The sequence below is a fragment of the Dipteris shenzhenensis genome, chromosome 18 (genome assembly GCF_047967505.1).
Source record: "Dipteris shenzhenensis isolate YYH24624 ecotype China chromosome 18, Dip_SZ_1.0, whole genome shotgun sequence".
Classification (NCBI taxonomy): Eukaryota; Viridiplantae; Streptophyta; class Polypodiopsida; order Gleicheniales; family Dipteridaceae; genus Dipteris; species Dipteris shenzhenensis.
This window is the reverse complement of record NC_141613.1, coordinates 4,447,886-4,463,407: the sequence shown is the minus strand read 5'-3', so window position 1 is coordinate 4,463,407 and position 15,522 is coordinate 4,447,886. Positions and strand designations below refer to the sequence as shown.

At 46.3% G+C, this 15,522-nt stretch overlaps 1 protein-coding gene across 5 annotated transcripts in view; it reads right to left on the bottom strand.

Annotated features, from left to right (window-relative positions):
• Positions 1-248: 248 nt before the first annotated feature.
• LOC147890721 (serine/arginine-rich-splicing factor SR34-like) overlaps positions 249-15,522 on the bottom strand; it is a 44,209-nt gene continuing 28,935 nt past the window's right edge. For all 5 annotated transcript variants that reach the window (XM_087389265.1, XM_087389264.1, XM_087389263.1 and 2 more), the window contains 3 exons: positions 1,126-1,254; positions 527-588; positions 249-422 (listed from right to left, as the gene is read on the bottom strand). In XM_087389265.1, coding sequence (XP_087245391.1) covers positions 576-588; positions 1,126-1,254 — 142 coding nt within the window. In that variant the 3' untranslated portion in view covers positions 249-422; positions 527-575. The remainder of the gene's footprint in view (positions 423-526; positions 589-1,125; positions 1,255-15,522) is intronic.

Here is a 15,522-nt window from a genome sequence, read left to right as displayed (position 1 = left end):
AGCCCAAATCAGAATGGGCCAGCAGTGAATGCTTGGCCATTCATATTGCAATTGGTCCTGTCTACCTAGTACTATATATGCTCAGACATTCTTGACTGTATATTGAAAGTGAACTAGAATGACAGGAAAATAGTTGTATCGAACAGCATTGATCAAGCACGTCAGCTTGAATCCACAAAAACAACATCCACACTGACTTTATAGGACAATGTCAACAACAACAAAAAACCTTCATATTGACTCCAAAATTGAACAAACGTTTCTGACACCTCTGATAATAACTGAAATGAAAGATTGATGAGAAACCAAAATCATGATCACACTGAAAAGGTCGATTGATAAGAAAAGCTTCTCCCCTAACCATCTCATAGTAAAGAATAAACATCTTTTGGAGATAGTGCACTTTAGTTAGAGGATTTCACCTGCCAACAACATAGAAAAGTTAGAGATCATTAGGGAGTCTCAACACACAAAATTAGACTTTGCATCCACATGAAACAAACCAATGAGGAATGAAAATACATACAGCAGAACGAGATAAAGACCAGCTTCTGCTTGAACTCATCCTCAAACCTTCAGTGGAGATTGCTGTTCACCCAATAACAACAATTATTGAGGAGGGAAAATAAAAAATACTAAGAGAACTTGCTATTTAAGCTGAATTTGTTGGAGAAACCTGAGTCATAATAGGCAAACTTTTTGTTTTAGCATTCGTATTGTGGTGGTTTTACTGAATTGTCTTAGTCCAAAGCATGGGCCTTTAAATGGTGATAGCTTTTCCATGATAGGAGGGTTTCCTCCTAGCCATGAACATTTGCAAATTTGCATGAAAATACCCACCCTAACAGAGGTGTGTGTTGGGCAGAAGGGGGGTGGAAAAGAGGGGGAAAGAGAGAGAGAGAGAGGTTTTCAAAAAATCAAACAACTCAAGAAACATTTAAATGCTACATAATCAGCAACACCCCTCCTTGTCTCACCACAAGCCAGAAACCAAGCATAAGCTTCCCTTGAGAGACCCAGGCATCAGATAATCAGACAGATGAAGGAAGAAGGTTAATGCATGTAGATAATAAACCAGAGCTTTAGAGATAACATGCAAATACGGCAGATGTCTTCATTAGTTACCTGGAAGTAATCCGGGGGGAGAGAGAGCGTGACCTTGACGGACTCCTGGAAGGTGATCTTGATCGTGAACGTGAGCGAGAGCGTGAGCGTGATGCTGATCTACTTTGAGGAGGCTTGCTACGAGACCGGCTTTACACCCCGAAAGAGTAAATGAGTGAATACACAAAGAACAATATGTCTGCTAACAAAAGAAATGAAATTCCATACATATCCAAAATAGCACTGACGTACATGTGAACGTAAGGAAGAGCCGTGTTTTCAAAGATTCACACAAAAATCCTTCAAATTCATATAAATATAACCGGCCACCGTATGTTGCAATTGAGCAAAACAAATCTTTGGCCTCCTAGAGACATACAAAATACCATACTACAAACTGGCATGCTTGTACGAATCATTAAGAGGTGTTCTTAAAGGCGTCATGTGATAAGAGGTGTGGTATACTTTTAGAGGTTTTAGAGGCATACAGTTGTATTATATATATTTCTATTAGAAGCAGAAGGAAGGGCACACAAAAATGTCAGAATGCATGCAGATGAAATCATGGAAAACATTAACACTAGAACTTTAAAAAACACAGTGGATGATACAATGACCCCTGAGGAAGAGTTGTAATGCTCCAATGGAACAATCTGGGCTCCATGCATTTTGCTCTACAAAAGGATAATGCATGGCTAGAATCAAAAACAATCATTTAGTGTGTGTGTGACACGTGTATGCGTTTGCAAGTGCACATGTGCATAACTGTGCATACGAATGCAACTTTTCTTTGTCTCAAGAACATGTTTGGACGCATTGTACATATTTGATGACATCTCATCACTCTAAAGGCATGCTTGCGTGTGCGCGTGTGTGCGCTAGAGGAAGAAACCGAAAAAAAGAAGAAAAGAAAGAAAGGTTTATTAATATCTGTAGAAGGCCGAAAAATGCCAAGGAAACTGAAAAAGATATGAGAGTACACCCCCATAGGGAAACTAGGGGTGCCACACATTCCGAGAAACAATTAACAAGACCAATGTCTACTCTCATGCTAGCCTAGCATGCCTGAAGACCAATGTCTTGGTCCCAATGCCTCCAAGTCATGTCTTCTCTTGTGAAGAAAAAGTATGTGATCTGCTAATGATTGGACCGTGACTCATGGCACGCCTCATGAGTCGAGACTCAAGACAAAGTTGGGTGACATCATGTAGAAGATTGTGGCGCATCTTTGGTCTAGGTAATCGATGATTCTGCTCATGTCTATGTATCCATGGGTGAAAAGGCAATGGTACCTCCTTCAAATCTCATGATATCAAAAATCATTGGTCTCCTCCGGTCCAGCCTTCGGGGCTTGTCAGGCCATCTTCCTGTGCTGCAGTCCCTCACCTATGAGGCCTTTTGTAGGCTGAGGTGGGCTGGCCTGTTGGTCGGCCGCCTGGGCTTGCTGGTTGGCCTATAGGCAGGAGTGGTTGGCTGTGCAGCAGCCTAATATGAGGCAGGAGTGGGTTGGCCATGTGGTGCAGCCCAATTGGGCCTAGAGCCAGGGCTGCAGCCCTTGTAGAGAAGCCTGGCATCCTCTATATAGAGCAGCGGTGGTCGGCCACCTAGGGCTGATGCTAGCCCAGCAGTCGGTCAGTGTGGAGCAGGGGTTTGTCAACCCCTTCTTACCAACTATTCCTATCCTAGCGCAGTCACGGGCGATGGCAAGTTATTAATCCACCCAGCCAAATTCACAAGGAAGGATTCGTCTGATTACGTATATTTCTTCTTGATTCTTCCTCATCCTTATCCTTGAGACCCCAATCTCCCTAGATAGTTCCTGGCCACATGTCACATTTTAGGCCCTTACTTAGATGCATCCTTTTTCACCCCTCTCTTGGAGTTCCCTTTTAAAACAATTGCCCCTTGGCAATTTACATATTAGATGCACCTAGGCCCTAGCCCTATTAGAACTATCTAGTCAATGCCATTACGCCCTCACCTAGGACCTTGGCAGTTACTTCTCTTGACCATTTAATTACGCACATTAATTATTACAAAAGTTGGTCATCTAAGAGAAAATGCCCACCGATCTATCCGAGGTCATGCTATCTCGACTAGAGCATAACATTCCTTCCCTCTTCAAGCATCAGCGTCCTCGATGATGAAATCTGGGAATGCTCTCCGCAACTGGTACACGGATTCCCAAGTAGCTTCCGATAGAGGCTGACCATGCCATGCAACCAACACCGTGGGTATCTTCCGATTTCGTATTTGCATTGTTCCTCGATCCAGGATTCTTGTTGGTTTGCGCCTTGCAATATCCTCTATCTCCTGAAACAAAACCACACCTTCGATTAGTGAGTCACCTGTATGCAAAAATTTCTTTAAGCGTGAAACATGAAAAACCGGGTGCACCTTACACCCCTGTGGTAATTCTAATTTATAGGCTACACTGCCTATTCTCTTTAGAATTAACCACGGCCCACAGTATCGAGGTGATAACTTAGCACACTCTCCTGAAGTCAACGACTTCGAGTGCGAAGGAATTCTGAGAAAAACTTTTTCTCCTTCTTCAAATACTCTTATAGACCGATTTTCATCCGCATACACCTTGGCTCTATCCATAGCCTGACGGATATTAGCTCTCGCAAGTGCTAGCATCTCCCGCATCTGAACTACAAAGTTCGCGGCACTAGGCACTTTCTTAGGTACTCCACCTATAGTTGGATTAGCTGGTCTATAACCATAGTTCAGCTCAAACGGACTGAACCCAGTAGATGAATGTTTTCTATCATTGTAGGCAAACTCCAACAATGGCAACCACTTGTCCCACGTATGTTGCCTCAATGACACATATGCCCTCAGCATATCCTCTAAAGTCTGGTTGACTCTCTCCGTCTGACCATCCGTCTCAGGATGATCCCCACTACTCATTCCCAACTCAGTCCTTAGTGTCTCAAATACCGCTGTCCAAAAGTGACCGGTAAATCTGACATCTCTGTCTGACACTATGGATCTAGGCAATCCATGCAGACGAAATATATGTCTAATAAACAACTCCGCTACTTGCGGGGCACTAATAGACTCTCTAGTCGGAATGAAGTGAGCCATCTTGGTTAGACGATCAACCACCACAAGGATAGAATTATACCCTCCTTGTGTTGCAGGTAACCCTACAATGAAGTCCATGGAAATGCTCTCCCACTTGCTGAGTGGTATTTCCAAGGGCTGTAAAAGTCCGGGTGGCTTCACCCGCTCGGCCTTACTTACCTGACACGAGAAACACCGTGTCACATATTCATGAATATGCTTTTTCATCTTTGGCCAAAAGAAATCTCGCTTCACGAGATCATATGTCTTCTCGACTCCTGGATGTCCCGCACACGGGCTATCATGGCATTGTCGAATGACTCTCTGCCTGAGATCATTCTGACCAGGTACTACAACCTTGCCATTTCTAACTAGCATACCATCCCTTATGGTATATCTTGCATAAGTTTGGCCTTTTCTGGATGCCAGGTCATCCTTTTCACTTTCCCCGGGTTTTAACACATGAGCTTTAGGCCATAAGCTCTGGACAAACTCGTCCACCTTCTGAGTTTCTCTGATCTCGGTCATTAGAGCACTCTCTAATACCGTGAAACTCAGGTTGTGCATAATGCGAGACAACGCATCAGCTACCTTATTGTCCTTTCCTCTTCGGTACCGAATCGTTAAATTAAACTCCTGCATGAGCTCTGCGCACCTAGCTTGGCGGCCCCTCAAGTCAGGCTGTTTACAGAAATGTTTCAGAGTATCATGATCCACATCCACATAAAACTCTGAACCATACAGATAATGCCTCCATGTTTTCAAAGCATGGATAACAGCATACAACTCCAATTCATGAGTTGGCCAATTCCTTTGAGAGGGAGAAAGCTTCTTGCTTTCAAAGGCTACTGGCCTTCCCTCTTGAAGGAGGACTGCTCCTACCGCAATGCCACTTGCATCGGTTTCTAGGAACAACGGTTTCTGGGGATCAACTATCTTTAACACCGGTCCTGAGACCACAGCTTGTTTTATGGTGTTAAAACTTTCTTGTTGATTCTGTTCCCAAATAAAAGGTACTTTATCTGAGGTCAGATCAGTCAATGGCGATACTATTTCGGAATATCCTTTGATATGCCTTCTATAAAACTGGACAAATCCCAAGAATGATCGCAACGCGGTCAGACTCTGAGGGATTGGCCAAGTTAGTATCGTAGCCACTTTCTTCGGATCCATTTCTACCCCCTGTGGAGTAATTATGAACCCTAAATACTCAAGCCTAACCATACACAGTATAGTTTTCTTTTTATTCACGTAAAGACTGGCTTTCCTCAAAGTACTGAACACTATCCTTAAGTGTTCACAATGCTCAGTAACACTCTTACTGAATATCAAGATATCGTCAATGAAATGTACTACGAACTTTCCAATATACGGACGTAGTAAATCGTTCATAAGCATGACGAAGGTCGCTGGAGCATTGGTAAGTCCGAAGGGCATTACCAAAAACTCATAATGACCAAACCTGCTTCTAAAAGCGGTTTTATGCACATCCTCGGCTCTAATCCGGATCTGATGATAGCCGCACTTAAGATCTATCTTGCTGAAAATCACGGCTCCATGTAATGCATCTAGCAAATCATCAATCCGAGCCATCGGATACCTGTGCTTAACAGTGATATTATTCAATGCTCTGTAATCTATATAGAGGCGAAACGTATCATCCTTTTTTCTCTTTAATATCACTGGTGAAGCAAAAGGTGAGAAACTTGGTTGAATCTGCCCCAACTTGAGGTATTCTTCCAGTTGCCTACGCACCTCTGCTTCTTCAGTAAAACTCATTCTATAGGGAGGTCTATTTACAGGCTCTGCCCCCGGGATCAGTTCAATCTTATGCTGAACTTTCCGCTCTGGAGGTAACCCATAAGGTAGTTCATCCCTAAAGCATTCAGAGAACTCCTCTGTTATAAGATTAGCCAGCTTGGCCATCTCACCACTTTGCGTAACATCAGTGCTAGTCGAAGAATCATCCACCGACTCTACCGATGCTGTGCAAAGGTATAAAAACTCTACTTGAGCCTTTCTGATTTCCATCACGGAAACCAACGGTCCCTGAGGTATATCTTTTTCACCTCGCAAGACATAAAGCACATCATTCATCTTGAATTGATATACGTGCTTTTTCCAATCAATGGCTGGATTCTTACTAGAATGCCACGCCATTCCCAGGGCTATATCCGCATGAGCAAGCTTGGTCATTTCAAAATCAAGCTTCTCAGTATAGTCCTGAATCCGAAGCTCCAACTGGGTAACCCTTTGGTCCCATACTTCAGTTGAACTTCCGTCTGCCATCCTGACTGTGTACGCATAGTCAGATGGACTTGTCTTTAATTTCAGCCTCTTCACGAGCTTGGAGTTAATCACATTGTGAGTTGACGCTGAGTCAAACAACACAATGACATCATGACTGGCCACTTGCCCTTTCATTTTAATTAACTCCGTATAGAGACTGCACGTCCTGCGGATCGCGTTCCATACTTTTAGTCGGCGGGGAGCATCACTGTGAAGCTGCGGATGAAAGCGGGTTGATCCACGCAAGTGACGATAAGAGCTTCCCACAACCGACTCTGAAGGTGGACGAAGAACCGAGAGCTGCCAAATAGCCAGTCCTAATTCGTCGCAGGTTATGTTCGTCGCTCCAAACCGCTGCTCTCCGTCGTCACGGCGACCCTCTAGGTCCAACCACCATTGAGAAATCCCGACTGACCGGCAAACCACCACGCTGCGAAATCGCCTTCTCTAATCACACTAGAATTCTGCTGTTCGTCCGTAACTTCCGTCAAAGCTCACGAACCTCTTCCTGTTCCTTGCGCTCTGATACCAAATGTCAACCCCTTCTTACCAACTATTCCTATCCTAGCGCAGTCACGGGCGATGGCAAGTTATTAATCCACCCAGCCAAATTCACAAGGAAGGATTCGTCTGATTACGTATATTTCTTCTTGATTCTTCCTCATCCTTATCCTTGAGACCCCAATCTCCCTAGATAGTTCCTGGCCACATGTCACATTTTAGGCCCTTACTTAGATGCATCCTTTTTCACCCCTCTCTTGGAGTTCCCTTTTAAAACAATTGCCCCTTGGCAATTTACATATTAGATGCACCTAGGCCCTAGCCCTATTAGAACTATCTAGTCAATGCCATTACGCCCTCACCTAGGACCTTGGCAGTTACTTCTCTTGACCATTTAATTACGCACATTAATTATTACAAAAGTTGGTCATCTAAGAGAAAATGCCCACCGATCTATCCGAGGTCATGCTATCTCGACTAGAGCATAACAGGGTTCGACCCCAAAAATAGGGCCTTGTGGAGCCCTAGATATAGGTCAAGGGTCAGGCCAAGGGTCGGCCCCCTAGGGGCCTATATTTGGCTGTCTAGAGCAGGTAGGTCAGCCTGCTTATCTCAGCCAAACCAGGAGGGTGATGGGCTATTTATAGGCCCCCCCCCTCATCCCATTTCATTCATCTCAGTTTGGAGCAGTTTTGTGCCTTCTTCAGTAGAGGTTTTCCCCAGCAGGCTGTGGGGTTTTGGGCCGAGATCACTTGCAGTTTCTCTCATCTCTCTCTCCTTTCTTGTTTGGTGTGTGTGAGGTTGGCTCTCTCTCTCTCTCTTCAATCCCGTTCCCTTCCGCTGCACTTCTCACATGGTATCAGAGCCACGGTTGGCTAAAGACACGAGTTGTTGAGGCAGTGTTGAGCAGCACACAGAGAGGAGGCATAGGGCTGTTGTTCGGAGGTGTTTGTGAGGAGGATTGTGAGGTGTGGCCTGCCTGGGAGTCAAGGAAGGTACACAGACTTTGAAGGGGTTTTCAGGAGGTTTTCTGATGGGCGGGACAGCAAGGTGTGAAGGTCTTGTAGGCTCATAGACTCTTCATCACCATATCCAGCCCCTTCTCCGCTCTTTCCATCCAACCCCTTTTCTCCTTCTATCCCATCCACCCTCTCTTCTCAGTTTTATTCCCTCCACTCTGACATGGCGACTTTGTTTGAGATGCAGAGAACAAGACAAAAATTCCAGTTTTGCCCACGTTCCCAATCGACACTTGTTGATATGCTCCCGCATCGATGGAGACTTCTTGGGATCCAACAGTCTCACATGGACTTTCAGGGAAACCCACTTCATGGGAGGGGTTCGATTATACAGGGATCCAAGTGCTCGCAGATACTCTTCGCCACTGTCATGTGCTACGTGATTAATCACCCGAGGAGTACAGTTAAGAAATATAAATGACCTTACTCTTGCATTGACATGATCCCAGAGCTCCTGCTGCTCCAAGATGCCAAGGTTGGAAGCGAGGGGATCAGGCTTGGCAACTCGCACGAAAATGAAGTGTGCCAAATCATACGACTGTAGCATAGACCCCATCGTGACCCGCTAGAGTTCATAATTGAGTCCATCCAATTGGTGGTCATTCCCTCACCGTTCCTTTGAGGACACTGCCGCCAATAATGACCTCTTTAGCCACAGTGGTTACATGTACGAGTGCTTCGCGTTCCTCGGCTGTCAGTTGCTTCCGTCCTTTCTACTCAGTTGAGTTGACTCTCATAGGTACGATCTAAAAATCTCTTCTCCTAGTCAAAGCACCATCGGGACCGGTTCCTCCCAGGTCAACGCATTTATCCTTCCACTTGTTATCAAGGACGTATAGAAGGCACCATATTGAGACTAGGACAGTAGAGTTAAGGCTATGTCCTTGCCTGATGGGTGCAATGGGAAGGGAGACTTTTATGGAGGCATGATTTCAAGCAGGACCTCGAGCCACAAGGAGTTGTTCCCGCTAACTCAGGTGGCAATATATTACCAGCATGTATTTTGTTTGGACGTTATGACCTGGCAAATCCAGAGGGGGTCTCCTAGTATTCTACTGCAACTATTGTCTGATGAGTTGTTGGAGATCCGAATGGGTCAACAAATTGCCAGTGTGGAAATCTAGGCATAGTTGATTGATCCTTGTGAGCTGTTATATGCCCATTGTCATTGAAGCACTAAGGTTCATCGATCTGGTGTCAGTGTACCAATTTGGACTTGAGAGGGGGCTTCAGAGGGGGCTGTATAGCTCTCACATGTAGCAAAGCAGACCTTGCACCGATGGCAATATCAGTTGGATTATTGTTCCAGTACCTTCTGTTGGAGTGATGTACTAGTACCAACAGTTGGATTGTTGCACCGAAGACTTCATGTACCAGTACCGGACCAAAGGAGTGTATCTAGCGCCTGTGTCTTGGGAGCAACAGTACCAGGTTTCTAGTGATCGTGCTGAGGCAATTCATGCCAAGAGGGGGATTCTTCGACAATACCTGTGGTGGTCTTCAGCAATGGAGCATCACACAACAGATTCTTCCAATTGTTCCAGCATCACACCCAGCTCCCTGGCATCAATGCTCCATCTAGGAGCTGAGAGGGGGTGTTGGAGGTCAACATCTGTCGATGTCACTCTAGAGAGAGAGGGCTAGTGTTGTGGGTGTGCGGGCCCAATGTGAGGATAGTTAGGCTGAGCGAGGACCTTGTTGTGGGTGTACCTGACCCCGAGAGGGTAGAGTGGGGTAGAGAAGTTCCTCCAGGCTCACACAGAGGCGCATTACCCATTCCAGCCTTGGGGCTTGTCAGGCCATCTTCCTGTGCTGCAGTCCATCTCCTATGAAGCCTTTTGTAGGCTGAGGTGGGCCGACCAATAGCCTTGCTGGTAGGTCTATAGGCAGGAGTGGTTGGCTATACAGAAGCCTCATATGAGGTAGGAGTGGGTCGGCCAGGTGTGTGCAGCCCAGTCAGGCCTAGAGCCAAGGCTGCAGTCCTTGTAGAGCAGCCTGGCAGCCTCTATTTAGAGCAGCAGGTGGTCAGCCACCTAGGGATGCTACAGGCCCAGTAATCGGTCAGTGTGGAGGAGGGGTTCAGCCCCATACATAGGGCCTTGTGGAGCTCTAGATATAGGCCAAGGGGTCGGCCCCTAGGGGCCTGTATTCGGCTGTCTAGAGCAGGTAGGTCGGCCTGCTTATCTCAGGCCTGTCTAGAGCAGGCTGTCTAGAGCAGGTAGGTCGGACTGCTTATCTCAGGCGACTCACGAGGGAGAGGGGCTATTTATAGGCACCCCCTCATCCCATTTCATTCATCTCAGTTTGGAGCAGTTTTGTGCCTTCTTCAGAGCGGGTGTAGACCATAGTATAAAAGTATGCTCTCACACATACAAATCCACACACCCACACATACTTGAGCATCCATTTATACAAAGTCTCCGTACTGAGTTTCTGTCGGCACTCCGAAGGTTAAGGGCAAATCCACACACCCACACATACTTAAGCATCCACATCAATCGGTACATTGACTACAGTTGTTACACCAAGTTCACCACCTACTTCACAGTCTCCGAATACCCATGCTGGCCTACATTACTTTTTCTCTTCCCTCTCACCCCTCCCTCTTAGCCAGCCCTCCTTTCAATACTCTACTAGAGTCACCTCATCATTGGTATCCCCTCTCTCTGGTACACCTACCTCACCGCCATCAAGAGCCACCCATATTGGGGCACAATACCCCTCACCTTCCCTTTCGCCCTCGTCTCTCTCTCAGTCAGCCACCCTCCGTGTTCCAGCTTCCTAGTATATCTTCGTCATTGCCCCAGACATCTCTCCACCTCACCCAGCTCACTCAGTCACCATCCGCGTTTCAGCCACATCCCCCTACATTCATATCAAACCCTTACCAGTTCCAACTCCCACGAGGACCTGAGTACCCCAGGGTCGAGTCGCCTGTTGCATGGGAGTCCCTACTAATAGAGTTACATAGCATACGAGCACGAGAGGCGGAGTTGTCACATTGTGCATAGGAGCACGCCAGAGTCATACAAGAACAGGTTGCCTTCATCCAAGACCTCACGCAAGACATCATAAAGATCAGGGAGGAGGTGACCACCCTGAGGACAGCCCATGTAGGTACTGCATGGACGGCTGTAGAGACTCACATTGCCACTATGCAGTCTACCAGGGCATGTCATGTCCAAGATCTATGCATCAGTACTCGACACGGGAGGTCAACAAGCTTGCAGAGATGCAGGACTTAGGGCTGAGGGCCAGCTAGGATTTCGGTATGACCACGGGACCATGCATCATGTACTTGCACTCAGGGGTGTCATAAAGGAGGCCAGGTCACGGAAGCAGAGAGTATACTGTTGCTTTGTGGATTTCCGCAAAGCCTTTGACACAATCCCACGAGCCCGCCTCGCAGACGTTGGGATACGACCAGGAGATCATATGGGCTGTTATGGCACTCTATGAGAAAGTCTTAGGCCGAGTCCGGGCAGGTGCCGGATGGACAGAGGAGATTATGAGCACCATTGGGGTCCAACAAGGTTGCCCACTATTACCAACCTTGTCTGGCCTCTACATAGACGAGCTCGAGACCTTCATGGGATCACTAGGGGGGCTGGTTGCTCTCTTGCAGGTACTCTGATTCATATTCTCTTATACGTAGATGACGTGGTTCTGATGTCCTCCTCTGCTAAGGGCCTCCAGCGACATTTGGATGCACTAGAGGTTTTTGGTGAGTCACATGATTTGAAGGTCAACCTTGGCAAGACAAAGGTTATGATCTTCAACACATCTCGAGCAGTCATGCATAGAGAGCAGTTCACATTCGATGGATCACCGGTCAAGATTGTCTCCTCATATACCTACTTAGGTGTCATCTTCTCTAGCTTAATTTTCACGATGAGGCCAACGATGCAGGACCGTTTGAACAGGGGGTATGCCTCACTTGCTCCCCTGGAGAGAGAGTGCTTCCACTCACACTTTCAGGACCCCCGGACCAAGGTTCTTCTCTTTGACTCCTTGGTTCGACCAGCAGGCATGTACGGCAACGCTTCTTGGAGGCCGGATCTCTCAGACACTGAGTGGGCTCAGGTAGAGCGATTACAAATCCTCTTGCTCTCACGGATGATCCGAGGCAAGCCATCCGTGCCACATCATATCATTCAGGCTCAGTTCGATGCGTCTCCACTGCAATTAGATGCGGCATTCTAGACCATTACTTATCTATACCACGTTAGACAGTACGGGTCCAATACAATGAAGCGGCGCAGGTTGCCATGACTGGCTCTGTCTGCATCCATGGACCCCGTACACAGTGGGGATGAGAAAGGTTGTTATGCCCAGACACGTAGGTAGTTCGAGAGATTGGGGCTTCACATAGGCAGATTGCCCCCCTTTCAGTACAGCTTAGACGATCCATCTATCCGCTAGGATACCATGAGGTCAACCACGTCATTCGTGAGGATCTACTACAGTTGCATACATTCAGGACCTGGTTGGAGCCGAGGGAGCTTACCATGAAGCTCAATTTCTACAGAGACAACTGCATGCACATCTCTGAGGAGGGCTTCATTGTCCCACCAGAGTACACTCGGATCCACTTGCCACACTCACTGAGGATCTCTATCGGACAGTTTCGAGTCTCATCACACCAACTCCGCAACGAGAGCGGACGAGCTAAGGGGATACCCAAGAAGAGACGCCTATGCACATTATGTGATCGATAAGAGGTGAAGTCAGAGGAGCATTTCGCATTCGAATGCCCTCGCAGTAGATACATGTAGGCTATCTCATGGGCTATCCATAGATGCCACTTATACCTTGGTATGAGCCTTGTAGGCCTAGTTATAGTCAGTTAGGACTATTGGTACAGTTAGTTTATGTACCATCTAGGTCAATTAGGACACTTAGTCCAATTAGGACAATTAGCCCTAGGGTTTTGTTATGTTGGCTCTCCCTTGAGCCTCCACACTTCAGTTTTGCAGCAATCTATTACAGCATCTCGTTTTTCTCCATTGTGCTTCCATTTTTTAGCTTCCATTGCTTCCAACACCCAACAGTGGTATCAGAGCAGGTCGGGAATCCATTCCCTCAACATCATTGACAGCTTTCCCAAGCTGTTTGGCAGCCTCTAGAGCTCTCATTCCTGCTGGTCTTGCTGGTTTTCACACTCCCCCGAGTGTTTGAGACCTTTCCAAACACTTCTATCGCGAAAAACCTCATTTTGTCGTGAGAAGACCAAAAAACAGTTCCCTTCGCGAGAGTTGCTCCAAAGTGCGGTGCATTTTCCAGCCTGCTGCAGCAAAAAACGATCACACGCGAGCATTTACAGCATCTGTACGAAATTCCGTACCTGCCCAAAAAAAATCTGTATGAAAATCCGTACACTTGCCAAAAATCCGTACACCTATCAGAAATCATACAAAAATCCGTACACCTGTCAGAAATCGTACAGGAAAATCCGTACATTGTCAGAAAATTCCTTACATTCTGTCCGGTTTGTCAAAAATTCAGTACATTCACTGCAGTACGAGCTGTCTCAGGGTGCGCGCCGATCCTTTCTCAGGTTTTTCAGCATTTTGGAGCTGCCTCTACCTGCATGGCCGCATTTGGAGCCGTTTGGAGCTGCTGAATTGATCCGGAGACTTCTCTTTGAGCCCTTCCCTCCTCATTTGGCATCCCTTTGCCTCGGGCTGCGAGCTTCTCGCCATTGAATCTCTTTCACTCCATTTCTACGTGCTCTCCTCCTCGTGGGAGCACTTCTTTTTCTGTAATTCTCATTTCCAGCCCTCATTTGCTTGCTTTCAGAGCCTGTCACTACTGTTCATCTTTGGGTAAGCCATTGTTGCATTGGCTTTTTCCAATTTTTGCTTCATTTGCATTTTGGAAAGGCATCGTATTGCCTTGGAAGGCCTCGTGTTGCCTTCGGGGATTTTTCTTGCAACAGGTACACCTTGGGACAGCAGAGTCTTTTGCAGACATAAGCTTTGAAGCTTGGGCAGATTTTTGGCACTTGATTCTGAGAGGTTGCCTTTCTCTCATTTGCTTTGCCAGTTGGTGCATTTGCCTTGTATTTCAGCACCATGTCTGGTGGCAAGTGGCAAAAATGATTTGTTTGGGCTGATTGGGGCCGATGACAAGCTTGATGGCACCAACTACCCCATGTGGTCATACATGATAAGACATGTTTTGGTTGCCAAGAATCTATGGCATATTGTTTCAGGTTCTAAGGCCAGGCCTACACGTACTGTTACTGGTGCTACACCTGCAGTCCCTGCTTCTTCAGGTGATGGTTCTACTACTACAGCCAGAACTCCTGCACCTCCTGGTCCAGGTGCTTTGCCTCCTTCACAAGAGCAAATTCAGTGGGATGGTCGTGATGCCAAAGCACATGCCTTGATTACTCTTTCAGTGAAATGGGTTATTATCCCTCGTATTCGGTCTTGCAAGACAGCTAAGCAAGCATGGGATCAGCTTGCATCTTTGTATCAAGTGCGGAATGAGGCAAGGGTTGCCTATCTCCACAGACAGTTGAAAGATTTAAAGCTTGATAAAGGTGGTAAATGTAAAGGATTTAAAAGAGCAGTTGGCCAACATTGATGAGATTATGCCTGATTCTCAGCTGGTTTCTAATACCCTTGATGGGTTGCCTGATTCATATCAAGGCTTTGCTACTACATTGAGGTTGGTTGCAGGAGGTGATGCCAATCATTTCTCATTTGAACAGCTTGTTGCTCTTCTTCTTCAGGAGGAGCAAAGTCGTGTGAATCGCAATGCTACTATGGCTAGTAATCAAGCATTTGCTGCCCATCATAAACACAAAGGTAAAGGCAAGGTTTCAACTAGAAAGCCCTCTCATTCCCATGCTAATCATTCACATGGTGCCTCTTCTTTAGGGGATAACAAAAAGAAGAAGAGGTGTAACTATTGCACAAAACCTGGGCATGATATTTCTGAATGCATGAAGCGCATAACATCTGAAAAGAAAAAGAAAGAGTCTGGTCTTGCAGTATATGGTTCTTCTAGTGCAGAAGATCGACATGAGTCCGCTAATTTCGCACAAGACCACCATTGGGCTTTCTTGGTTACATGTCAGTATAATCCCGATGTTCATGATGCTTGTATGGCAATTTCATATGTTCGTGATGCCTGGTTCTTTGATAGTGGTGCTAGCAAGCACATCACTTCCTGCAAGAAGTTATTCAGCTCATTGGAGCTTACATCTAAGGGGGGCAGTGTCACATGTGCCAATAATGCATCCTATACCGTGAAAGGTATTGGGCAAGTTGCTCTTACTTCTGTCTCTGGTAGTATTGTCACTCTAGAGAATGTGCTTTATGTTCATGGCATTCGTAAGAACCTCATTTCTATTTCAGCCATTGCTACATGTGGCTTTCAGGTTATTTTTTATGGTGTCAGGTATGCAGTGTATGATGTTACACATGTCTTTACCCTGGTTTTGACTGGCACATTGTCTAGCGATCTTTATAGACTTGATGCTTATGACAGAGGTTCAGATTATGATGCTGCACTTGCCGATGCACAT